Here is a 27,135-nt window from a genome sequence, read left to right on the forward strand (position 1 = left end):
ATTATATTACATATCAAAAGTTCAAAACAGAGCATTCAGTAACCAAGGATTAGCATCAGCAAGGAAGTGATACACTAAATTAAACAGAGTATTAGCAAGGCAGTGATGAGTGATGACACTAAATTAAACACTAAAAATAGCAAAATCAATACATTATGCAACATATCAAAAGTTCAAAACAGAGCATTCAGTAACCAAGTATTAGCATTAGCAAGGCAGTGATGACACTAAATTAAACAGACCATTAGCAAGGAAGTGAGGACACTAAATTAAACACTAAAAACAACAAAATCAGTATATTATACAACATATCAAAAGTTTAAAATAGAGCATTCAGGCACTAAGCATTAGCATTAGTATTAGCATTAGCATTAGCAAGGCAGTGATGACACTAAATTAAATAGACAAATTATTTTTTCAATGAATAAAAAGAGCAACTAATTATGGAAGAGAAAAAGAACATGAATATATGATTACATGAAATGAAATGAGAAAAAAATTGAACTGATAAGAAGAAATTGTGATAGATGAGTGATTTTTGAAAAAGAAAAGAGTGAATAGCAGCAGATCAGGCTGCATTGATTTGCAATGCATAAGTTAAAATATTAAAATATCTTTTAAATTTAAAATCAGAGATATCCATAGACTCAAGTCTGCGGGTTCCATTAATAAAAATTGAACAGATAGTATTTGTTGGTAAAGCTCCTTCTATGGTTGGCTTATAACTATCAGGTTCTGGAAACATTACTTCCTGCTTCAAGATTTCAGGATGCCAGCAATCAATATCTTCAGAGATACTAAACATATAGGAACCAGAAATCAAATAGTCATTAAAAAATAACATGGAAAACAGCAAAAACATGAAAAACAGCAACTCAAAAAACAAATAGCACAAGAAAAAAATAGCGACAATCAAGAACAATAAGAATAAATACAGCAGTGAACAAACATCACCAATCAAAACTATCAAGAACAAACAGCAACAATCAGCAACAACAATAAACACAACACTAAACAATTAAATAAAAAAAATACATCTGAACAACAAAAACAGTTCCATAATTACTGTAAAATAAAATAATCTAAATTGCTCATAACAGATAAGCAAGAAATTACTTAAAAAAACCATGAACAACACAGAGATTCAGCATTTCAGATGAGGGAGATGGAGCTCAAATCAGGGCTGAGCACTGGCGTAAGCTCAGCCAAAACAGAGGCTGGTGCATGAATTGTGAATCACACTTTTCACAACTCGTACCACTAACCAGCAAGTGCACTGGATCGTCCAAGGAATACCTTACGTGAGTAAGGGTCGAATCCCACGGAGATTGTTGATTTGAAGCAATCTATGGTTATCTTGCAATTTTTAGTCAGGAAGTCAGTTATATTTATCAGTTGAATTGCGAATAAACAAGAGAGCATGAGTTAAAGGTTACTTGTTATGCAGTAATGGAGAATATGTTAGAGTTTTGGAGATGCTTTGTCTTCTGAATCTCTGCTTTCCTCTGTCTTCTGATTCACGCACGCACGTCCTTCTATGGCAAGATGTGTGTTGGTGGATCACCGTTGTCAATGGCTACCATCCATCCTTCCAGTGAAAAGGGTCCAGGTGCGCTGTCACCGCACGGCTAATCATCTGCAGGTTCTCAGTTGTACCAGAATAGGATTTACTATCCTTTTGCGTCTGTCACTACGCCCAACACTCGCGAGTTTGAAGTTCGTTACAGTCATCCAATCCCAGAATCCTACTCGGAATACCACAGACAAGGTTTAGACTTTCCGGATTCTCATGAATGTCGCCATCAATCTAGCTTATACCACGGAGATTCTGATTAAGGAATCTAAGAGATATTCATTCAATCTGATGTAGAACGGAGGTGATTGTCAGACACACGTTCATGGATTGAGGAAGGTGATGAGTGTCACTGATCATCACCTTCTCCATAGTTAGGCGCGAATGGATATCTTAGATAGGAACATGCATGTTTGAATGGAAAGCAGAATTATTTGCATTAATTCATCAGGACACAGCAGAGCTCCTCACCCCCAACAATGGAGTTTAGAGACTCATGCCGTCAAAGAGTACAAAATTCAGATCTAAAAATGTCATGAGATGCAAAATAAATCTCTAAAAGTTGTTCAAATACTAAACTGGTAACCTAGGTTTACAGAAAATGAGTAGACTATGACAGATAGTGCAGAAATCCACTTCTAGGGCCCACTTGGTGTGTGCTGGGGTTGAGACTAAAGCTTCTCACGTGCCTGGGCTGTTTTGGGCGTTCAACGCCAGGTTGTAACCTGTTTCTGGCGTTGAACTCCACTTTGTAACTTGTTTCTGGCGCTGGACGCCAGACAGCAGCATGGAACTGGCGTTGAACGCCATTTTACGTCATCTATCCTTGAGCAAAGTATGGACTATTATATATTGCTGGAAAGCCCTTGATGTCTACTTTCCAACGCAATTGAAAGCGCGCCATTTGGACTCCTGTAGCTCTAGAAATTTCATTTTGAGTGCAGAGAGGTCAGAATCCAACAACATCAGCAGTCCTTTTTCAGCCTGAATCAGATTTTTGCTCAGCTCCTTCAATTTCAGCCAGAAAATATCTGAAATTACAAAAAAACACAAAAACTCATAGTAAAGTCCAGAAATATGAATTTTGCCTAGAAACTAATGAGAATAAACTAAAAACTAACTAAAATATACTAAAATCTATGTGAAATTAACCCAAAAAGCGTATAAAATATCCGCTCATCACAACACCAAACTTGAACTGTTGCTTGTCCTCAAGCAACTAGACAAATAAAATAGAAGACTAATAAGTCAAGAAGCAATAATATCTCAGAGTTTTTGAGTGAAGCTCAGATTCTAATTAGATGAGCGGGACTAGTAGCTTTTTGCTTCCGAACAGTTTTGGCATCTCACTTTATCCATTGAAGCTCAGAGTGATTGGCATCTATAGGAACTTAGAATTCAGATAGTGTTATTGATTCTCCTATGTCAATATGATGATTCTTGAACACAGCTACTTTATGAGTCTTGGCCGTGGCCCTAAGAACTTTGTTTTCTAGTATTACCACCGGATACATAAATGCCACAGACACATAATTGGGTGAACCCTTTTTGATTGTGACTCAGCTTTGCTAGAGTCTCCAATTAGAGGTGTACAGGGTTCTTAAGCACACTCTTCTTTTTGCTTTGGACCTTGACTTTAACCTCTCAGTCTCAAGTTTTCACTTGACACCTTCACGCCACAAGCACATGGCTAGGGACAGCTTGGTTTAGCCGCTTAGGCCAGGATTTTATTCCTTTAGGCCCTCCCATCCACTGATGCTCAAAGCCTTGGGATCCTTTTTATTACCCTTGCCTTTTGGTTTTAAGGGCTATTGGCTTTTTCTGCTTGCTTTCTCTCTCTCTCTTTTTTTTTTGCAAGCCTTGTTCTTTGCTGCTTTTTCTTGCTTCAAGAATCATTTTTATGTTTTTTCATATTATCAATAACATGTCTCATGTTCATCATTCTTTCAAGAGCCAACATATTTAACAGTCTTAAACAACAAATTCAAAAGACATATGCACTGTTCAAGCATTCATTCAGAAGACAGAAAGCATTGCCACCACATGTTACTAATTAGAATTTTTCTTATTAAAAACTCGAATTTTATTGCCTCTTATTCAAAAGATCTACTATTTTATTCATGTTTGCTGATGATGAGAAAAATAGACTATAACTTAATTGGAGATAAAATCAAAATAGACACTAATTACTACTATATGACTCCTAAGGTAAACTCCCATAACGACAACTATCACAGAGTTAAAGCAGAAATTGGAATTTAACAACCTTTGTTCTGGGAAGTGGATGTTCCTCGGATCTGTGGGGTGCTTGGTCCTTCAAGAGATAACTTCTGGCGCTTCAATTCCCTCAAGTCACACCCTTGCTCCTCTTGTTCTTTAATCAAATAGCAAAGAATTTGACTTTGTTCCTTCTGTTCTTTTATTATCTGTTCCACAGCTTCTTGCATCTTGGTAATGGATGTTTCAAGATATTCCCAGTATTCAGATTGAGGGATTTCTGGGAGAAATTCCTGTGCTTTCTTCTTGATGAGATCATCCTGTGCTTGTTGTTTTTCCATTGATGCTTTGGTGATTGGTTTCTCAACTGAGATATACTCAGTTATTCCCATCCTTACTCCAGCGTCCTTGCAGAGCATAGAAATCAAGCTTGGATAAGCCAACCTGGCATCTTTGGAATTTTTATTTGTAATTTTGTAGAATTCAGTTGAAATCAGTTGATGAACTTCCACTTCTTTTCCCATCATGATGCAATGGATCATCACTGCTCTTCTAATAGTGACTTCAGAACGGTTGCTGGTGGGCAGCAGAGAATGCCCAATGAAATCCAGCCAGCCTCTGGCTACTGGTTTGAGATATTCTCTTTTGAGTTGATTAGGAACACCCTTCGTGTTGGTGGTCCACCTGGCTCCAGGGATGCATATGTCTTCTAGAATCTTATCCAGGCTCTTGTTTGTTCTCATCATTCTCCTATTGAAGGAGTCTGGATCATCTTTCAACTGAGGTAGCTTTAAGATCTCTCTGATCTTGTCAGGGTGGGTATGAATAATCTTTCCTCTGACCACGGTTCGATAGTCATAGATATCAGATCCAAATAGTCTTTGCCTGTCTGTATGCCACATATTAGCATAGAACTCCTGGACCATATTCCTTCCCACTTTCGTTTCAGGATTAGCTAGGCCTCCCAGTTCCTGATTCGAATTTGCTCCTGGATCTCCAGATATTCGTCTTCTTTCAGATCAAATCTAACTTCTGGGATCACTGATCTTAGACCCATTATTTTGTAATAATGGTATGAATGTTCTTTAGATAAGAACTTCCCTTGATTCCAAAGTGGTTTTGGAATGCTCTCTTTCTTGCCTCTTGAAGTGGGTTGTTTTCCCTTAGAAGCCATGCTCTTAGTGATCATGGATAAACACACCAAACTTAGAGGTTTGCTTGTCCTCAAGCAAAGGAAAAGAAAGGAGATGGATAGAAGGAGAGCTAGGTGCAATAGTTGATGGAAGGGGAGGGAGGCCGAACCCATATTTAAAGGGAGGGGGGTGGGTTCAAAAATTTAGATAGGATATGATAAAAAAGATTGATTTGGAAAAGATAAGGTAGAAGATATGATAAGAGAGGATATAGTTTAAAATTGAAAAGATATGAAAGATTTTTGAAAAAGATAAATCTAATTTTTGAAAAAGATAATGTGAGGATTTGAAAAAGATATTAGTTGAGAGGATTTTAGAGTAAAAAGATAGATTTGTTTTGAAAATTTGAAAAAGAGTTGAATTGGATTGAAAAAGAGGGTGGTGCTTATGGATTAAGATATATTTGATATTTTTAAGGTAGGATTTTTAGAAATTAGGGATTTTAGAAATCAGGGTTCTTAACATGTTTATGCAAGAAATCATGAATTGAAGTATGAAAATTAAGATTAGAATAAAAAAAATATGAAGAAAAATGAATTTACCTCCTCCCCACCATCCTGGCGTTTGAACGCCCAAACGCTGCATGTTTTGGGCGTTCAGCGCCCAAATGCTGCCTCTCCTGGGCGTTCAACGCCCAGCTGCTGCTTCTTTCTGGCGTTGAACGCCAGGAAGTCCTTTGTTACTGGGCATTTTTCTGAACGCCCAGAATGCTGTAAATCTGGCGTTAAACGCCCAGAAAGAGTTTCTTTCTGGCGTTTAACGCCCAGATGGCTATCCTCACTGGCGTTCAACGCCCAGTGGATGCTTCTGTTGGGCGTTGAACGCCCAAAACAGACTTTTACTGGCGTTTTCTTGCCAGTGAGCTCTTTTTCTCTGTTTTGTGTGCAGAATCCTTCTGTAACCATGTGAACTTATACAATTGACTCTTTACCTTAGGATCAGTGAACTTTATATAAACAAATAAAAATAAAAATAGGGCAAAAATGCTTAGAGGATTGATGCCCCATGGCTGGGTTGCCTCCCAGCAAGTGCTTCTTTATTGTCGTTAGCTGGACCTTGCTGAGCTTTTAGTCTAGCTTCAGCCTTGAGCGCTCTTGCTCAACATTGCCTTCAAGATAGTGCTTGATTCTCTGTCTATTGACAATGAACTTCTTATCAGAATCAATATCTTGAAGCTTCACATAACCATATGGTGATACACTTGTAATCACATATGGTCCCCTCCACCGGGACTTCAATTTTCCGGGGAATAGCCTGAGCCTAGAGTTGAACAACAGAACCTTTTGTCCTGGTTCAAAGATTCTAGATGACAGCTTTCTGTCATGCCACTTTTTTTATTTTTCTTTATAAAGCTTGGCATTTTCGAAAGTAGTGAATCTGAATTCCTCTAGCTCATTTAGCTGGAGCAATCTCTTTTCTCCTGCTAATTTAGCATCAAAGTTTACGAATCTGGTTGCCCAGTAGGCTTTATGTTCCAGTTCCACGGGCAGGTGACATGCCTTACCATACACAAGTTGGTATGGAGAGGTCCCTATAGGGGTCTTGAATGCTGTTCTGTAAGCCCACAGAGCATCATCCAAGCTTCTTGCCCAATCCTTTCTACGGGTACTTACAGTCCGTTCTAGGATTCTTTTTAGCTCTCTGTTGGAGACTTCAGCTTGTCCATTAGTCTGTGGATGATATGGAGTCGCCACCTTATGGCGAATCCCATACCGGACCATGGCAGAGTAAAGCTGTTTGTTGCAGAAGTGAGTGCCCCCATCACTGATTAGTACTCTAGGGACACCAAACCTGCTAAAGATATGTTTCTGGAGGAACTTCAGCACTGTTTTAGTATCATTGGTGGGTGTGGCAATGGCCTCAACCCATTTTGATACATAGTTAACTGCCACCAGAATATAAGTGTTTGAGAATAATGGTGGGAAAGGTCCCATGAAGTCAAACAACTCAATCTCCAAGATTCCTTGTTGAGGCATGGCGTAACCATGAGGCAGATTACCAGTTCTTTGGCAACTGTCACAGTTACGTACAAACTCTTGGGAATCTCTATAGAGTGTAGGCCAATAGAAGCCACATTGGAGGACCTTGGTGGCTGTTCGCTCACCTCCGAAATGGCCTCCATATTGAGATCCATGACAATGCCATAGGATCCTCTGTGCTTCTTCTCTAGGAACACACCTACGGATTATTCCGTCTGCACATCTCTTAAACAGATAGGGTTCATCCCACAAGTAGTACTTTGCATCAGTGATTAATTTTTTCTTTTGTTGCCTATTGTACTCTTTGGGTATGAACCTTGCAGCTTTATAGTTTGCAATATCGGCAAACCATGGTGTTTCCTGAATGGCAAATAAATGCTCATCCGGAAAAGTCTCAGAGATCTCCAGAGAAGGGAGGGACGCCCCTTCTACTAGCTCTATCCGGGACAGATGATCAGCTACTTGGTTCTCTGTCCATTTTCTGTCTCTTATTTCTATATCAAACTCTTGCAGAAGCAGCACCCATCTGATGAGCCTGGGTTTTGAATCCTGCTTTGTGAGTAGATATTTAAGAGCAGCATGGTCAGTATACACAATCACTTTTGATCCTACTAAGTATGCTGAACTTGTCAATGGCATAAACCACTGCAAGTAATTCTTTTTTTGTGGTTGTGTAATTTTTCTGGGCATCATTCAAAACGCGACTAGCATAATAAATGACGTGCAGAAGCTTGTCATGCCTCTGTCCCAATACTGCACCAATGGCGTGATCACTGGCATCACACATTAGCTCAAATGGTAATGTCCAGTCTGGTGCAGAAATAACTGGTGCTGTGACCAGCTTAGCTTTCAGCATTTCAAACGCCTGCAGACACTCTGTGTCAAACACAAATGGCGTGTCAGCAGCCAGCAGATTGCTTAGAGGTTTTGCGATTTTTGAAAAATCCTTTATAAACCTCCTATAGAATCCTGCATACCCCAGAAAGCTTCTGATTGCCTTAACATTGGCAGGTGGTGGTAATTTTTCAATTACCTCTATTTTTGCTTGATCTACCTCTATTCCCTTGTTTGAGATTTTATGCCCAAGGATAATCCCTTCAGTCACCATGAAGTGACATTTTTCCCAGTTTAAAACTAGTGTGGTCTCTTGGCATCTCTTCAGAACAAGTTTCAGGTGATCAAGACAGGAACTGAATGAGTCTCCATATACTGAGAAGTCATCCATGAAGACTTCCAGAAATCTTTCTACCATATCAGAGAAAATAGAGAGCATGCATCTCTGGAAGGTTGCAGGCGCATTACACAGCCCAAATGGCATCCTTCTATAAGCAAACACTCCAGATGGACATGTGAATGCTGTTTTATCTTGATCCTGGGGATCTACTGCAATCTGGTTATAGCCTGAGTAGCCATCCAAAAAGCAGTAATAATCATGACCTGCCAGTCTTTCTAGCATCTGGTCTATGAATGGTAAAGGAAAATGATCCTTTCTGGTGGCTGTATTGAGCCTTCTGTAGTCAATACACATGCGCCATCCTGTAACTGTTCTTGTAGGAACCAGTTCATTTTTTTTTATTATGAATCACTGTCATGCCTCCCTTTTTTGGGACGACTTGGACAGGGCTCACCCAGGGGCTATCAGAAATAGGATAAATAATTCCTGCCTCTAGTAATTTGGTGACCTCTTTCTGCACCACTTCCTTCATGGCTGGATTTAGCCGCCTCTGTGGTTGAACCACTGGTTTAGCATTATCCTCCAATAAGATTTTGTGCATGCATCTAGCTGGGCTTATGCCCTTAAGGTCACCTATGGACCACCCAAGAGCTGTCTTGTGTGCCCTTAGCACTTGAATAAGTGCTTCCTCTTCCTGTGGATTTAAAGCAGAGCTTATGATCACTGGAAAAGTATCACCTTCTCCCAGAAATACATATTTCAGGGATGGTGGTAATGGTTTGAGCTCGGGTTTAGGAGGTTTTTTCTTTTCCAGAGGAAATTTCAGAGGCTCTTCCATCTCCTCTGAATCCTCCGAATCAGGCTGAACATCTTTAAAGATGTCTTCCAACTCTGATTCGAAACTCTCAGCCATCTTGATCTCTTCTACCAAAGAGTCAATAAGATCAACTTTCATGCAGTCTTTTGATGTGTCTGGATGCTGCATGGCTTTGACAGCATTCAACTTAAACTCATCATCATTGACTCTCAGGGTTATCTCCCCCTGTTGGACATCAATGAGAGTTCGTCCAGTTGCTAGGAAGGGTCTTCCTAGAATGAGAGTAGCACTCTTGTGCTCCTCCATTTCCAGCACTACAAAGTCAGTGGGAAAGGCGAATGGCCCAACTCTGACGATCATGTCTTCAATCACGCCTGATGGGTATTTAATGGAGCCATCAGCAAGTTGGAGATATATCCGGGTTGGTTTAACTTCTTCAGTTAAACCAAGCTTTCTGATATTAGATGCAGGTATTAGGTTGATGCTTGCCCCAAGATCACATAAAGCTGTCTTGGTGCAATTACCTTCTAATGTGCATGGTATCAGAAAACTCCCAGGGACTTTAAGCTTTTTAGGAAAGCTTTTCAGAATGACTGCACTGCATTCTTCAGTGAGGAGAATTCTTTCAGTTTCTCTCCAATCCTTCTTATGACTCAAGATCTCTTTCATGAACTTGGCATAAGAAGGTATTTGCTCAAGTGCTTCTGCAAATGGAATCTTTATTTCAAGAGTCCTGAGATAATCTGCAAAGCGAGCAAATTGCTTATCCTGCTCCTCTTTCCAGAGTTTTTGAGGATAAGGTATCTTGGCTTTATATTCCTCAACCTTAGTTGCTATAGGTTTATTGCCTACAGAAGTGGTTGAAGAAGCCTTTTTAGAGGGGTTGTCATTAGCACTTGTGTGTGTCTGATCCCTCACTGGCAATGGATTGCCAGAGTGAGAAGCTGGAGTGACGTTAGACGCCAGCTCCTCATCTGTTCCTGGCGTTTGAACGCCAGAACTGTGCCTCTTTTGGGCATTCAATGCCAGATCCTTGCTTGTTTCTGGCGTTGAACGCCAGTCTTGAGCATGGTCTGGGCGTTCAGCGCCAGCCTTCCCCCCAACTTCTGGCGTTTTAGCACCAGAATTATTTTTCCCTGGGCTCTTACTGTCCTCAGATGGATTTTGGGTGGTTTGCTCATTTCTTGGTTTCCTGCTGCCTTGAAGTGGGGCATGTAGTGCTTTCCTACTTCTTAATTGAACTGCTTGGCATTCTTCTGTTATTTGTTTTGACAGCTGCTGCTTTGTTTGCTTTAATTGTACTTCCATGTTTATATTAGCCATCCTTGTCTCTTGTAGTTTATCCTTGAATTCGGCTAACTGCTTTGTTAGAAAGTCCAATTGCTAATTGAATTCAGCAGCTTATTTTATAGGACTGAGTTCAGCAGTTACTGTTTTAACCTCTTCTTTCATGGAAGGGTCACTGCTTAGGTACAGATGCTGATTCCTGGCAACTGTATCAATGAGCTCTTGAGCCTCTTCAATTGTCTTTCTCATGTGGATAGATCCACCAGCTGAGTAATCTAGAGACATCTGAGCTCCTTCTGCAAGCCCATAATAGAATATGTCTAACTGAACCCACTCTGAAAACATTTCAGAGGGGCATTTTCGTAGCATCTCTCTGTATCTCTCCCAGGCATCATAAAGAGATTCATTATCTCCTTGTTTGAAGCCTTGGATGTCCAGCCTTAGCTGTGTCATCCGTTTTGGGGGAAAGTATTGATTCAGGAATTTTTCTGTCAGCTATTTTCATGTCCTTATGCTGGCCTTAGGTTGGTTATTTAACCACCTCTTAGCTTGATCTTTTACAGCAAACGGAAATAGTAATAGTTTGTAGACATCCTGATCTATTTCCTTATCATGTACTGTGTCAGCAATTTGTAAAAATTGTGCCAGAAATTCTGTAGGTTCTTCCTGTGGAAGACCGGAATATTGGCAGCTTTGCTGCACCATGATAATGAGCTGAGGATTCAACTCAAAGCTACTGACTCCAATGGAGGGTATGCAGATACTACTCTCATATGAAGCAGTAGAGGGGTTAGCATATGACCCCAAAGTCCTCCTGGACTGTTCATTTCCACTTAGATCCATGATGGAGAAAGGGAGATGATGTCAAATAAAAATTTTATTTTTATTTATTTATTTATTTATTTACTTATTTAGAAAATAAATAAATTAAAATAAAGAAAAAAAATAGGTGAATATTTTCGAAAAAAATTGAGGAGAGAGAAAGTGGTTAGGAAGTTTTGAAAAAGATGTGATTTGGAAAAGATTTTAAATTTTGAAAAAAATCTGAATTTTTAGAAAATAATTTTCGAAAATTTGTTTTAGAAATAGAGAGAAAAGATATTTTTGAATTTAGTGAGGAAAGAGAAAAACAATAAAATAGCACAAGATTTAAAATTTTTTTTAGATCTAATGCTCCTAGTTTTCGAAAATTTTGGAGGGAAAACACCAAGGAACACCAAACTTAAAAATTTTTAAGATCAAGACACAAGGAAAACTCAAGAACACTTTGAAGACTCACAAGAACACAAGAACATGAAAGAACAACACCAAACTTAAAATTTTTTAGAAAACCAAACTAAAATTTTCGAAAAACACAGAAAAATCAACAAGAAAACACCAAACTTAAAGTTTGGCACAAAATTTAATAAAAAAATTATTTTTTGAAAAAGATTTTTAATAAAACTGGTGCCCAATCATCAAGAACATAAACCAACACTCTAGCCAATTGGGCAATAAATGTAACACTTGTTTTGAAGAAGGGTATTTTTTTTTTGAAAAGAAAATAAAAGACTCTGACCCAAAAGACAAAAATTTCCTAATCTAAGCAACAAGATTCACCGTCAGTTGTTCAAACTCAAACAATCCCCGGCAACGGCGCCAAAAACTTGGTGCACGAATTGTGAATCACACTTTTCACAACTCGTACCACTAACTAGCAAGTGCACTGGGTCGTCCAAGTAATACCTTACGTGAGTAAGGGTCGAATCCCACGGAGATTGTTGGTTTGAAGCAATCTATGGTTATCTTGCAATTCTTAGTCAGGAAGTCAGTTATATTTATCAGTTGAATTGCGAATAAACAAGAGAGCATGAGTTAAAGGTTACTTGTTATGCAGTAATGGGGAATATGTTGGAGTTTTGGAGATGCTTTGTCTTCTGAATCTCTGCTTTCCTCTGTCTTCTGATTCACGCACGCACATCCTTCTATGGCAAGCTGTGTGTTGGTGGATCACCGTTGTCAATGGCTACCATCCATCCTTCCAGTGAAAAGGGTCCAGGTGCGCTGTCACCGCACGGCTAATCATCTGCAGGTTCTCAGTTGTACCGGAATAGGATTTACTATCCTTTTGCGTCTGTCACTACGCCCAGCACTCGCGAGTTTGAAGTTTGTCACAGTCATCCAATCCCAGAATCCTACTCGGAATACCACAGACAAGGTTTAGACTTTCCGGATTCTCATGAATGCCGCCATCAATCTAGCTTATACCACGGAGATTTTGATTAAGGAATCTAAGAGATATTCATTCAATCTGATGTAGAACGGAGGTGATTGTCAGACACATGTTCATGGATTGAGGAAGGTGATGAGTGTCACTGATCATCACCTTCTCCATAGTTAGGCGCGAATGGATATCTTAGATAGGAACACGCATGTTTGAATGGAAAGCAGAATTATTTGCATTAATTCATCAGGACACAGCAGAGCTCCTCACCCCCAACAATGGAGTTTAGAGACTCATGCTGTCAAAGAGTACAAAATTCAGATCTAAAAATGTCATGAGATGCAAAATAAATCTCTAAAAGTTGTTTAAATACTAAACTGGTAACCTAGGTTTACAGAAAATGAGTAGACTATGACAGATAGTGCAGAAATCCACTTCTGGGGCCTACTTGGTGTGTGCTGGGGGTGAGACTAAAGCTTCTCACATGCCTGGACTGTTTTGGACGTTCAACGCCAGGTTGTAACCTGTTTCTGGCGTTGAACTCCACTTTGTAACTTGTTTCTGGCGCTGGACGCCAGACAGCAGCATGAAACTGGCGTTGAATACCAGTTTACGTCGTCTATCCTTGAGAAAAGTATGGACTATTATATATTGCTGGAAAGCCCTGGATGTTTACTTTCCAACGCAATTGGAAGCGCGCCATTTGGACTCCTGTAGCTCCAGAAATTCTATTTTGAGTGCAGAGAGGTCAGAATCCAACAGTATCAGCAGTCCTTTTTCAGCCTGAATCAGATTTTTGCTCAGCTCCCTCAATTTCAGCCAGAAAATATCTGACATTACAGAAAAACACACAAACTCATAGTAAAGTCCAGAAATATGAATTTTTCCTGGAAACTAATGAGAATAAACTAAAAACTAACTAAAATATACTAAAATCTATGTGAAATTAACCCCAAAAAGCGTATAAAATATCCGCTCATCAGAGGCCGAAGCGTGGTGATAACAGTAGGCTGGAACAAAAACAAGGGCTTGAGGCAAGCTCGACCAAGCGATGAAGAGGGAGCACTGCGGCGGAAGCACGGCGATACAGAGGCGGCGGAAGCTCAGAATAGACGCAAAAGCTCAAAACTGACAGGAAAGCGAGGTGAGCAGACGCGTTTCGACGACCATGGGTGCAGTGCGGACGGCGGCAGTTGTGTGGTGGCGGTGACACAGCTTGAAGAAGAAAGTGGCATTGGAGGCTAGGTTTTATTGAGAGAAGGAAGCAGATGCGGTGAGTGAGAGAGACAGAGAGGGAGTCAGGGTCAGGGATGTGTCTTTTTTTTTTGGTTGAAAAGTGAAAACTGGCCGGGTCCCAGTTCAGTGGTTCATCGACGATTTTTAAATTAGCGGTTTTAAGATACTAACCGAACCGTAATTGTTGCCGGTTCACGGTTAGACTGGTCGGACCGGCCGGTCCGATCCGGTTTTCAGAACCTTGGCGTGCGCACACCCTTGTGCGCATGCACACAACAACAAAATTTTGCGTCCTGTGCGTACGCACCACCCTGTGTGTATGCACACAAGCCTTTATGCCCTCTGTTGGGTTGCACGCCTTGCGCGCGCATCCCCTTTGTGTTTGCACCTTGTGTGTACGCACACCACCTTGTGCGTACGCACACCACCTTGTGCGTATGCACGTGACGTTCTTTTTGCGCGCTTTGTATGTACACACCGCCTTATGCGTATGCACACTCCCATACACTCCCCTGGTGGGAGCGCTGGCACTCCCTGTGCGTATGAACCCCTACCATTTTTTTATTTTGTGCGTGCGTACAGATCTGTGTGCGCACGCACACATGATCCTTTCCTAAAAAAAAGTGCTCTGTGTGTGCGCACACACTTCTTAATTCTCTTTCTGTCCAGAGCGTTTGCACATCTTGTGCGAGCGCATACCTCCCCTATTCCACCTTGTGTGCGTGCGCACACATACTTGTGCGTACGCACAAGTGCTGTTTTGGACAACATTTTTATTATGCTTTGAATTAAGCCCTAACACACTTCCACCCCCTCCCCACCCCTCTCTTCTCTTGCTTTTGCCCCATTTTCTACTTATTCTAGTTGCTTTTAATTGCATTTTATTTTTATTTTAGTAATTATATTAGTTTTAGTTTTATTGTTATTAATTGAATAAATTGCAAGTGTTTGATTGATATTGATTGGGTTGCTTGTTGCTTAAATTTTGGTTTAATTTTTGATGAATATGTGCACTGAGTATTAAGTCTTTGTTTAATTGCCTAGATGAATCGTGAGTTTGATTCATATGTTGTAGCTACCATATGCATTAAACTTTATCCTTGTTTGGCATCTTGAATTGTACACTTTTATTTTAGTGAATTGAGTTGAATTACTTGTTCATCATGGTTTTAAAATCAATACAAGCACATTACAAGGCACTTGTTTATTTTTAATGCTTTGCATTTGTTTGAGTGACTTGACTTGATTGTTATCAAGCTTATCACTTTTTGCAACAAGTACCTTTACCATGTGACTATTGCATTATGTGTCATGATGAATAAGGAGTTTTCTTTTCATCGTGGAATTGGTTATTTTTGATTGTGCCATTTTACATTCAATTTTGCTCTTTCACTTGCACAACATCAATACCCAATATCTGCTATACTCAATTCACTTTAGTTGTGATTACTTAGGTTTGCTTGTGCTTTAATTCGTTGCTTCTCTTTACTTGCAACCTAGGCTACTTGATTGAGGAACACATGCTATTTCTTTTTGATTGTGTGGTTGCCGTTTTACCCGGTCAATGTGTGTTCTAAACTGCGCACACTTAGAATACACATATTGTCTTTTATCTTACCACACTCACATGAACTTTTTCTCAATTCTTGTTTATTTGTTTTACACAGCAGCCTGAGCCCTAGTGCCCACCAGCTGAAGGTGGAGCTTCATAGTTCTTCACTCCCGGATTGAGTGCATACACGGAGGACCGTGCAACATTTAAATATGGGGGAGAATCCGCAATTTTCGGGGCGTAAATTTCTTTTTCTCAATACTTTGCATTAATTTCTAGTTTTAGTAGTTCTATTTTTGTGAATATTTGTTTAGTATTTCGTTACATTTCACTTTGCTTAGTTGCTTGTATATACCTTAGTTTGCTTTTATATATATCATAGTTTGCTTATAGTTTTATAGTAGTAAATATTTGCATGTTACCTAGTATAGTAAATAAGTTTGGTAAAACAACAAAAAATTTTCAAGAAATCCCTTTTAGGGCGTTCCATTGATTAGATTTGAAAGCTTGTTTTTGAACTTGCTTGAAGTATCTTTCTTATGGAACATAGAAAAGAGGTTGAACAAAAACACCTAGTGAGATTTGAGCTTTAATTGTGTGGTTGCACATTATCAACCACAAAAATTTTGTTCTTGTGTGTTATACTCCTTTCATGATTGTAATCTTAGATTTGCTTGAATCTTTATGTCCTATATTTGATGTTTTGAATGCATTTAGTATGATTGAGGCCATTTTTGAAATTGAACTCACTAACCCATATGACCAACTCTTACATCTACCTTTATAAACCACTTTTGAGCCTTTAATTCTCCTTTGTTCTAATTTTAAGCACATCTTTTGTCCTAAGCGAAAAACCATTAATGTCCATTAATTGTATCTTTGATTAACTTGGGTTGAGTAGTGTGTGTCACTTAAGTGTGGGGAGAATTTGTGGAAAACATTGGTAGGGAGTTTATTTTGGGTATTCATTGTGAAAATTTAGAAAAATGGGTAAACACTCATGCATCTATTACTTAAAATATATACATCTCTTTTTGGTGATAAAAGAAAATATTTTGGTGTACATACTTTATATATATAAAAAAAGAAAGAGAAAAAAAGAAAGGAAAAGAAAAAAAAAGAAAAGAAAAGAAAATAAAGGATGCATATGTGTATGATTAGAAAGAAGATGCATGAGTGAATGTGAGAAATGGGATAAATAGGGAGTTAAGTTGGTTTCTTTTGTGTAAATAGGTTAATATAGGATTAGGTGGGATACTTGAGCTAATCAAAGATCCAATCTATTAGCCCACCTAACCATATTAATCCTACCTTAACCCTAGCTCTATTACAATCCCCCAAAGACCTCATGATATTTGCATTCATTCATCAAATATTTGTTGATTGTTAGATGACTAGCAAATCCTAGAAAACATTATTAATGGAGCATTGAGTGATTAAGCCCTACACACTGAGTGATTAGAGTATATACACATCCGGTGAGGGGTTCAATTGCTCAATTCTATGACTCCATCCCTTATCTTGTATCTTCTTGCAAGTTGCTTATTAGTTTTTGAAAATTTCAAATCAAATCTTTGGACATTGATCATATTGCTATATTTTCTTGTCTTGGCCCTAAGTTTCTACTTTGGATTGATTGGAATTCTCTCCAAACTCCATAGGAACCATAGTATAGATATAGATAGATAGTAGTTAGTATAGTTGCATGCATATAAGTAGTTGCATTGAATAAATTGCTTGCCCTTTTTCCCTTCTCCTTTGAATGTGATTAGCATGAGAACATGCTATTGTTTAAGTGTGGGAGAATTGATGAATTCAGCACGTGACCTCATTAATGCAAATCGTTGGGGACGATTTATGGGCCTCCAGAGCCTAGTTTTAGGACTTTCTAAAGCTGATTCTTGCTATATCAAAGGGGCCATCATTCCATGTGAAAAAAGGGGAGAGAAATTAGGGTTAGTTTAGCATCATGTAGGTCATCTTCTAGAGAGAGAAACTTCCCTTTCTCTCTAAAACTAGAGTTTCTTAGTTTAATTTCCTTGTAATCCCTCTTTTTAATTCTTGTTTTCATCTAGTTTCTTCTACTTTTCTTTGTTCTATTGCCTTAATTTTCTTAGTTTGTCTTGTTAATTTCTCAATTTTGTCACTTTTATGTTTATGGATACTCTTGTTAATTTTAATTTCAATTAATGCAATTCATATTTTTATGTTAATTGTTTCTTTCTTTAATTGTTATTGTTATTTCCTTGCTCTTGGTAGCTTTAGAATTTAATTTCATTGTAATTTAATTTGATTTTATTTTCATGCACACCAAGTGTTTGATAAAATGCTTGGCTTAGTTTTTGCCTAGTTTTTCACACTCTTGGTTAGGAAATTGGGTAATTAGGTGAACTTGAGTGGTGGATGTCCATTCCACATTGTGTGAGGATTGTTAGTTGATTTGGTTTCTACTAACTCTAAGCCTTCCATTAATAGAGTTGGCTAGGACTTGTGGATTGGGACCAATTATGCCCTTTTGACTAATTCTCGATGTTAGGATTGACTAATTGGGATTAATTCCACACAATTACCATGTTTGTGGTCTATGACTAGGATATGAATCCTTAATTTTCCAATTCTTGCCAAGAGCCCATTTTGCCATTTAATTTTCATTTTTATTGCTTTACTTGCTTCCTGTTTAATTACTTGCCATTTTAATTCTTGCTTCTTATAATCAAAACTCCCAAAATCCCCCATAGCCAATGATTGAGCATTTAATTGCAACTCCTAAGGAAGACGACCCGAGACTTAAAACTCCTGGTTTATATTTGTTTGGAATTTTGACAATTTTTAGAATTAAAATTTGATTTGGGAGTTGATTGTTAATTTAGACTATACTTGCAACGAAAAGATCCTATTTTGTGAAAATCTAGATCAACAAAAAAATTCCTTTATCAGTCAGCGGCCACGCATTCCCTCGAAATTCTCTATAAAGCCTAGTAAATAATTTGGTAAGGAGGTTACATTCTCAGTTTCGAATTTTCTTCCCCCTAACTTCGAAAATTCAATGTGTGGGTGTTGAGATTTTTTATTCTTTGATGTTATAGACTTGAAATAACTTGAGGAAATTATTGGATTTTGCTCCATTGATGCTTGAGAAAGGTAAGGACTCCCAAACTCTCATGAAATCTGTGATATAATAAAATCTATATTGAGTTAGTAATGTTTATTGGTATTAGATTGAGTTGTGGGTTAATTGAGGCTTGTTGATGGAATTGGAGGTGTCGAAAAGCTGAAATTTGGGTTGTGGTAGCCGAGTCCTCTATTTGATGCACATTTTGGAAGCTTAGGTTTTGTGGAACGGTGACAAATTGTGACGTTCCAGGTTTTACGAGGAATCGGCTAAGGTGCGGTTTAAGTTTCATTTAAGTACCGTGTGATATGATGTGAATTCCTAGGTTAGGTGTCCCTAGGATTAATCTTGAATGGTATGAATGATTGGTATGATATGTGTAATGAAGGATATTGATATTGAATAAGGATTGTGAAATTTTGCAGAGTTGATGTGTGGATTGAAATTGGAATTAGATAGTGAATTATGTAGTTATGAATTTATTTGATGAAATATTGGGCCGAAGACCGTGAATTTGGGCCAGAGACTGGAAAGAGGTAAGAACGGTAAGTGATGGTTGATGATTTATGTTTTGATGATATGATGAATTGAATGAATGATAGTAATATATATAAATGTTTAAACATGAGGTTTTGTTGATTATTGAAGTAAGCTTGATGGATTTGTATGCAAGATTGAGGTATGATTGATTTTGATAGAATGTGGAGTTGTGATGCTGATTTGGTATGTTGTGGTGTTATTTATGTGTATAGAAAGTTGATATTGAGTTTGATTTTTGGTAAAAATAGAGGTTTATGAACTTTTGTGAAAATTAAATTTTTGGCTGAACTTCAGTGAGTCATAACTCGGCTTTCGAACTCCGAAATTGTTTCAAACTTATTCCATATAAAAATTGGGTTTGTGAAGTTTATGCTGTTCGAAGAATGGATGAAAAATGTTTTAAAACGAGAAAGTTATTCGCGTTGGAAGTTCGGTGTGTAAAATTGAATTCTGCAGACTTACCCATTTTTGACTAATCTGCAATGCATGCGTACGCAAACCCCTCCATACGTGGATGGGCATTTCTGTTTGGCATGTATGCGTATACAGACGTGGTAATGCGTATGCGTGACAGGCAAATTGCACTCCCACGCGTACGCGTGGTCCCTGTTTCAACAAACATGAATTTTGTGTTTTAAAATGTAATTTTGAACCTCTAAACCTCTATTTTTATTTCTTTAGCCTTAGACCTTAGTGGCATGCCTAGTGATAAGGTGAAGCTAAGAAGGGATGATAACTTGGGGGTGAAGCAAGTTTGGAAAGTGACGAATTAAGAATGAAAAGTACGAAGATGTGACTGAATTAGAATCGAGGGGGTGAATGTTGAGACTGGCAATGACTGGGTATGGCCGGAATAGCCGAGATGGCAGGATCTAGGTGTGATCCCGCTTGTGAGCTAATTGAAAAACTGAATTGTGTGGCAATTTGAGGATGGAGGATTCCCTCTCTTGTCATAATGTGAATTGTGTGGCAAGTTGAGGACGGAGGATTCTCTTTCTTGTCGTGACGTGGATGTGGGAAATGTGGAAAAGCACTCTCCTTCGTATTATTTTCTCCACATTCTTCTCTGGTTGCAAGGTGGAAAGGCACGCTCTTTCGATGTGGAAAGGCACTCTCCTTCGTATATCCTCTAGGAGAAGGTGGAAAGGCACGCTTCTTCGATGTGGAGAGACACTCTCTTTCGTTTTATGATCTTCCTAGAGATGCACAACCTAGAGACAAATGTCTGGGTTAGCTACTAGATGTGTCGGGTTCTAGCGATCTAACCGACACGTGAGCTCACGGCCCGTAGGATAGACATACATCATATGCATATGTTTGAATTGTTTGGGTATGCTTAATTGCCTTGCGTTGCCACATGTTCCATGATTATTTGCTAATTGTCTTACTTGCCTTACTTGTGCATTACTTGTCTGTATTATTTGTGTTTGCTTAAAAGTTGAATTACTTGAGGGATGGTTTGGTTCTTTGGCTATTTCGGTTGGAAGGTAGTGAAAGTATGAAAGATATTGGGTTAGAACTAGAATTCCCTATGATAGTTGCCAAGTTATAGATTAGTGAGAACTTAGGATGGAGATGACAAGGTGAGAAGTTTAAGATGCTCAGTAGATTTATGTTATAATACATTGTATTTATCTAGCATTTTTACCGTACTGAAAATTCATGGGTCGGGAGTTCTCATTTCGTATATATTGTCTGTTTTTCAGATGCAGGTCCTGGTGCTCAGCAGTGAGCTGGATTCGTCTGGATGACGGCGGAGTCTATCTGATTCTGTTTTGTGCTTTTTGATCTCTCCCCTTATTTTGAAAAACCAATTATGATGTATGCATGTATTCTTTTAAAACTTGCCTATAGAGGCTTTGATGTATTTTGAGAGAGATAGAAAATTACTGTTGTCAACTAATTTTATTTCTGTACCCTAGTCGGCCTAAACTTCGCAGGTCGCGACTAATGGCTATTTACTCATGTTATATATGTATATTTATATATACGTCTTGTTCTTATCTTATTCTTATCACTTTCTGACATGTGTTTTACCTTTCGTCTGCTATCTATTTACGAGAGTGTCTTTTCGTTCGCGATTTTATTTTGTTTTCCTTTCAGGGTTCTCGTTTACTAGTTCTTTCACACACACACACACACACACACACACACACATATATATTCTTACTATAATCCACCCTAAGAGTCGTACCACCTTATTATCATTGACTTATGACTCGAGCATAAGGATTTGAATATTAGGATGTAACAAGATCGATAATCTAGAGAATAAGTATAAGTTCTAGAAGCATAAAATCAACAATAGATGCATCAATACATTTATTTATCATTCTCCTTACAATTTAAATGAAATATTTTCTATAGAACTAAGGAGAATGATAAATAAATGTATTGATGCATCTATTGTTGATTTTGTACCTCTAAAGCTTGTATTTGTTCTCTAGATTATCGACTTTGTTCTTGTACTGCTGTCACATAGGATATTTCGTTAATTATTTAACTTTGACCTCACGTTGGGACTATATTGAAGCTAAATGAAACTTTTTTGGATTCAAATAGGACATTTTAAACCTTAAGGACCAAAACAAGATTACGCCAAACGTAGGTGACTAATTTAGTACTTTACCATTTTATTAATTTCATTAAAAATTAATTAAAATACCTAAATTACCCCTTTTATTATCTTTAACATTTTTTTCATCTCTTCCGGAGTTAGATTTTCTCCTCCTCTACATACACTCACCTTTTTTTCTTTTGCTATCAGATCCCTTTTCTTTCTTCTCCACACGCGATAGGCGGTGGCGACGCCGGCAATGGTGGCTTTTCCACGCCGTTGCCTCTTTCTTCATTCTTTCTCTCTTCTGTTTTTTCTCTCCCTCTCTGCCTTGGGTCTCTTTCTACGTTCTTTGTCAGCGGTGGCAACCTTTCACCGAGAACGCCTTTTTCTCCCTTTTCTCTTTTAGCATTTTTTCTTTTCTGTTGATTTTGTTCAACAAGAGCTAGCCCAAGTTATGGGCCTGGACCGTCAGGTCGAGAAGTCCGAATTCAAGAAGCTCACCTACCTCCGGTGCACACTCAAGGAGACCCTTTGCCTCCACCTGCCGATTTCCCTCCTCCTCCACGAAACAGCTGAAGAAATAACCATTGGAGGCTACTCCACTATTTCTCTTCCAGGTGCAGGGGGAGAGTGATGTAGTTTTGGCGGTTGGGCTGTGGAGGATGAGGAAGTGAAGGGTTGGAGAACATCAATGTACAAATCTCTGAACTCATTGTCGTCTACAACTCATCCCTCTTCAGACCTTATGATTAACGACCGCGATGATGTCGTTGCCGCGCCATTGGAGCCGGTCGTATCCGCTAAGGTTCCCATGATAGCAATGTTGAAATCACCCTAAGGGTTTCTCTGGATTTGAACCATGGCAAAGAATTGACTTCTGGTGTGGACGCTGAGACAAAAGGTAGTTGTGGCAAACGGTGATCCAAATCAGGACGGGGAGGAGCAAGACTAGGGCAAGGACGCCGCATGGCCTTCTGATGGCGATAAGAAAGATATCGAGTTGGCCAAATCTAGCAGTGGAGTGGTTACGCCACTCAAAATTGGGTATAGCGATCATGGTTATCATCCATTCCATTCATAATATAAGATCAGTGTGTTGTGTTGATTGTAAAGCAATTACTTGTGTTGAGGTTTTGTTTTCAACCGCCCAACCACATCAGTCTTCCTCTACACCTGGAAGATGGACTTAAGCGACGTCTTCGAACTCACCTCTCCCAGAGCCACACGCCTCTCATCACTGTTCCCACAAAGCGCATGCTCTTTATTTGTTGGTCTTGCTATTTATCTTCTTTATCTCATTTTTTTGTCTCTGTTTGTTGCTGTGTTGTGTTGATGATGGTGTTAACAGTAATGATAGTAGTAATAGTAGTAGTAATATAGTAGTAGTATTGGTAGTAATTATACTAGTCATATATTGATGGTATTCAAAATTTGAAAAAAAAATAATAATTTTGTTATTAATTGAGTTAAGTTGAAGAATTTAAAAAATTAAAGATAATGAAAGAAATGAAGATAATTTAAATATTTTAATTAATTATTTTAGTCGAACATAATTTATTTTTCATAAACACAATATTAATTTTATTCTTTTATGGTTAATTTTATCCGCATCTAATTATTGTTGGAAATAGTTATTTATTCCATGAAAATATAGCTTCTTTGAACATGAGCAGAGAAACACATCCAAACGATGTCGTTTTCAGAATAAATAAAAGAAACAACTTAGAACACGACCCGTGGTAGAAATCATCTTCCAGTAAAGCGCTTAAGTCATTATACATCTTCATCAAAGTACTTTTTACTCCTTTCGATCCTCAAAATCACAAACACCCTCTAAACGACGCCGTTTTGCACCAACTACTGCCAAAAATTTCCCTAAACCCTAGCTCAGAATTCCCTTTCGCACTTCCAAGAAAAGGGAGCTTTTTCACACTCACCATGTCCTCCGAAGACATAGGTCTCGTACCCGACCAGAGGATTGAAACCGGTCTCAGCTCCTCACTCGTTTTTCAAGACGAAACCTTGCGTTTCAGCTGCGGGGGACCGCAGCGTCGGGTCGGGGACCCGGGCCCGAAGACCCGGGAGCTTGGTGGGTTCATCGATGACAAGATGTTCTCCATGGAGCGCGACCGGTACTTCGCCGCACAGGGCTCTGAGTTCCGCCGGAGCGTCTACGGCGACTGCTCCGGCCGCCGTGATCCGCCGGGCGCACGCAATTGGAGTAGGAATGGTGGCGCCAACACTCCAAGCGGCGACGAATCCGACGGGGATGATGACGAAGATGATGACGATGACGACGATGACGACGATGACGTCGAAGGTGATGAAGGGCTTGTTGGTGTTGGTGATGGAAGCAAGCGCAATTCGAATCCAATTCTTGACATTAACGGTAGCAACGGTAGCAACGGTGGTGGCGGTGGTAGTTTGGGTGGTGTTAGTGCTGCAGAGCGGATGGCAAATGGGAAAGGACAGCATCATTCGTCTTATGGTATGAATTTTGAGACAAGTTTTGAATTTTTGCTTTATGTACAATTGCATTTTGATTTTGAATTTGATGTTTTTGTTGAGTTGTTGTAGTTTCTACTAGAGAAATGTTTGGGAAGGATGGTGATATGGGGCAGCTGGTGCATAACAATGCGAGTGGTACTGATGAAGATCATCATCAGAGAGAGAGATTGGGTAAATCACAGAGTGCTGTAACCATTGCTGAAACTGATTGTGATGAGTACTATTCACATTATCTTCATGGCACGGAAGGATCGGGTTCTGTGCAGAAAGTTATGGTGGATGAGAATGGTTGTGGGTTTAGTGGAAGAAAGGATGTTCTGTTTTCAAGCGAGTCAGGGGAGTCGTTGAGGGCAATTCTTTCTGATCCTGTCACGTAAGTCTCTTTCTGAGTTTGATTAACTTATTTTGCAGATTGACTCTTGTGCAGAACTAGTGTGTGAGGTAAATGAATAAACTTAAGTGCAGAATATCAACCATTTGCACAATTATACATGGTTGATTGATCCATCAGCCAAAAAAATCAGTCCGGCTTGTTCAAAACTGGTGGCATTTGTATTTTTCTTCTTTTAAATAAGGCTTGTTACTGGCTTATGCTTGCTTTATTTGATTTGATTGCTTTATCTTCTGAAAACACAGAGGTGCACTTATGGACGATGCCATGATATTACCTTGTGGGCATTCATTTGGTGGAGGTGGAATACAGCATGTTATTAGAATGGTGGGTTCTAAGCGATCAAATGCTGTAACTTTTGGACTTACCTTTTCTGTGACTAGTCATCTGAAAAATGTTTTTAACTATGGAGCTGGTAATTTTCAACATCTTTCTCTCATGTATGACTCTACATGCAGGATTGTAAAAGTAACTAATTGGGATGTTGTGGATAAGTACTTATGAAGAGTCACATAGGATAGGAGATAAGAATATGGTAGTACTGAGTAACTTAAATGGCAAGTCCTGGAAAAGTAAAACAATAGTAGTCTCAAAATTGATTCATAGATTCCAAATTTCATTTCCTTTGAGAACATGGAAGGTTATTGAATTGGTTTCGAGGATATGGAACTGGAATTTTTAACAAAGTTTGTAAAGAAAATGATATTGAATAGTGATTGCAAAAAATTTATCATGTTACTTTCATATTATTTGAGTTGCTGATCAACATATTATAGAATGTAGAAGTTTTGAGAGCAACTTATGTTTTTATTATCATGCTTCAGGACTTTTCTCATTCAGGAACACATGTATTTATGTAGCTAAGATAATGTTCATGTGATGCATTTTCAGAAAGCTTGCTGCACCTGTTCTCAACCCACATCCGAGGAATCGATATCTCAAAACCTATGTAAGCAAATTATGTTCAAATTCAATTATTTATACTCAAATAAGTTCCAGTTAAATGAACAACAATACTATACTAATTAATTTCAATTTTTGCTGATCACTTTTTGTGCACTTGGGTTTTGCTTTCATGTTGCTTATATGTAATGTACGCAAAAAGGAAAAGTACTATAACAAAAATGGGCTAGGAAGAGTTGAAAGGATTTCCAAACCTTCCTTTCTGTATTTGCAGTGCACTAAGTTGCTAACTACACACACTCCCCTTCCATCAATGCTTTCATTTACTAAGCAAAAACTAAGCAAACCTTTCATCTAAAAAGTTTATATATTGAAAATGCAAAATGCTGGATATGCGATACCTTCATTTTGTGAAGACAAATAAATGTATTATAACTAGTGATATCCTTTTTAACAATCCTAATTTGTTCCTTGATTTCTTGTGGGTCCTGTGCTGACTGCCCTGACCAGCACTTCGAGCTGCTGTGCAGGCATATCGGCGTGAAGAGGAGTCACAATTTTACCGGTCATCTAAAAGACGAAGAGAGAGATTTGATCAGGTGTGTGTTTCCATTCTGAACTATGTTTCTGTCTCTGTAAGTTGAGAAAATGGGATGAAAGGAGATTAGGATCTTACCTCATTTTTAGGTATATGTATATGTTGCTTTGACATTTTCCTTATCTTTTAATATGAGATATGTTTTGCATAGGACAGGGTGGTTTTGGAGATTCAGCTGTTGTAGAACCACCAAGGGGGAGAGGTGTTCAATTTCCTTTTGCTGTGATGGACCGTGTTATCATAAAGGTAGTATGCAAACATAAATGAGTTTACTTGGAGAATAATTTTAATGTATCAGAATAAATAATTGGAGAGAAATTGGATCAGGGAAACAAGAGGACACCGCAACGCTTTGTTGGGCGTGAAGCTATTGTAACAACACAATGCCTTAATGGATGGTTAGTGACTATATCTGATTTTTTTTCCTCTAGCAGTTAATTGCTTTCTTATGTAAATTTTGTGTTTCTAATATATAATGCTAACTTCCAGTGTGAAGTGAACTTGAGTGATGTTAAAGGCTATATATAACTATAAATAAATAATAAATGATCTTGCAAACATTATGCTACACTTTAAAATTGCTTGCATTGTTAATCAAAGACTTGGAATTTCAAAATTTACAGGTATGTGGTGAAGACACTGGACAATGCAGAGAGTGTGAAATTACAGTATCGGTCCCTTGCTAAGGTTTTGGATGATTCTTCAAAACCTTCCTCTACCAAGATGCCACCTAATTGGCGTTAGTTCTGAGCCATCAAACGTAGCTGATCATACTTCTCTACCAACATGATTGTGCTTTTGAAATCCCAGTGTTAGTGTTCCTTGTTGCAATAAAACCGTGGTAGCAACAGATCGTGTAAATATAGAAAGCCTTGTGCTTTGTGTTCCTTAATATTTATGATTGTATTTAATGTAATCATTTTGTTATACATAGATAATATTAGATACACTAACAGATTTATAGTAAAAAATGAATATGATTATTTGGTTTCAGTTTATGAGCTACGGGCATTGCATGTTTTCCAATTCCATTGATATAACCAGTATTTTCTGAAAGCGGGAAGTGCTATTTCACGTTTCAACTTGAAGTTTGGGTTGGACACTTTAACTAACAAAACGTGGTTGTGCACAAAGTTGTTGAATAATTTTGAATCTTTAAAAGAGCGAAATAGCATGTCACAAAAATATAAGTCTTCACACTGCCGTATATATGTTCTTTAAACACATTAACACATTTATAATGCGTTAAATGTTCACACCGTTGACTGTTCAACTATTATTTTTATTTTATT

General features: G+C 38.5%; 1 protein-coding gene and 1 long non-coding RNA gene across 7 annotated transcripts in view; both read left to right on the plus strand.

Annotated features, from left to right (window-relative positions):
- The window catches only part of LOC148581255 (uncharacterized), a 35,269-nt gene extending 14,437 nt beyond the window's left edge, over window positions 1-20,832 (plus strand). For all 3 annotated transcript variants that reach the window (XR_015907476.1, XR_015907480.1, XR_015907482.1), the window contains 2 exons: window positions 15,347-15,471; window positions 20,590-20,832. This is a non-coding gene — a long non-coding RNA (uncharacterized LOC148581255). The remainder of the gene's footprint in view (window positions 1-15,346; window positions 15,472-20,589) is intronic.
- A 1,128-nt stretch (window positions 20,833-21,960) lies between these two features.
- LOC107623813 (RING/U-box superfamily protein) lies at window positions 21,961-26,839 on the plus strand. Of its 4 annotated transcripts, none has more exons than XR_015907487.1 (8): window positions 21,961-23,931; window positions 24,021-24,324; window positions 24,588-24,757; window positions 25,234-25,291; window positions 25,756-25,844; window positions 25,995-26,089; window positions 26,171-26,241; window positions 26,467-26,839. XR_015907487.1 is itself a non-coding variant. In XM_016326189.3 (8 exons), exons 1-8 carry the CDS (start codon window positions 23,382-23,384, stop codon window positions 26,585-26,587), a joined length of 1,365 nt encoding a protein of 454 aa, XP_016181675.1. In that variant the 5' UTR covers window positions 21,961-23,381; the 3' UTR covers window positions 26,588-26,839. The 4 variants fall into 4 exon arrangements, 1 of the variants encoding a protein (XP_016181675.1); XR_002355220.2 differs by having other exon boundaries at window positions 26,000-26,089; XR_002355219.2 differs by having other exon boundaries at window positions 24,588-24,669.
- The last annotated feature ends 296 nt before the right edge of the window (window positions 26,840-27,135 follow it).

The sequence above is a fragment of the Arachis ipaensis genome, chromosome B10, assembly GCF_059453495.1.
Source record: "Arachis ipaensis isolate K30076 ecotype BB chromosome B10, ASM5945349v1, whole genome shotgun sequence".
Taxonomy (NCBI): domain Eukaryota; kingdom Viridiplantae; phylum Streptophyta; class Magnoliopsida; order Fabales; family Fabaceae; genus Arachis; species Arachis ipaensis.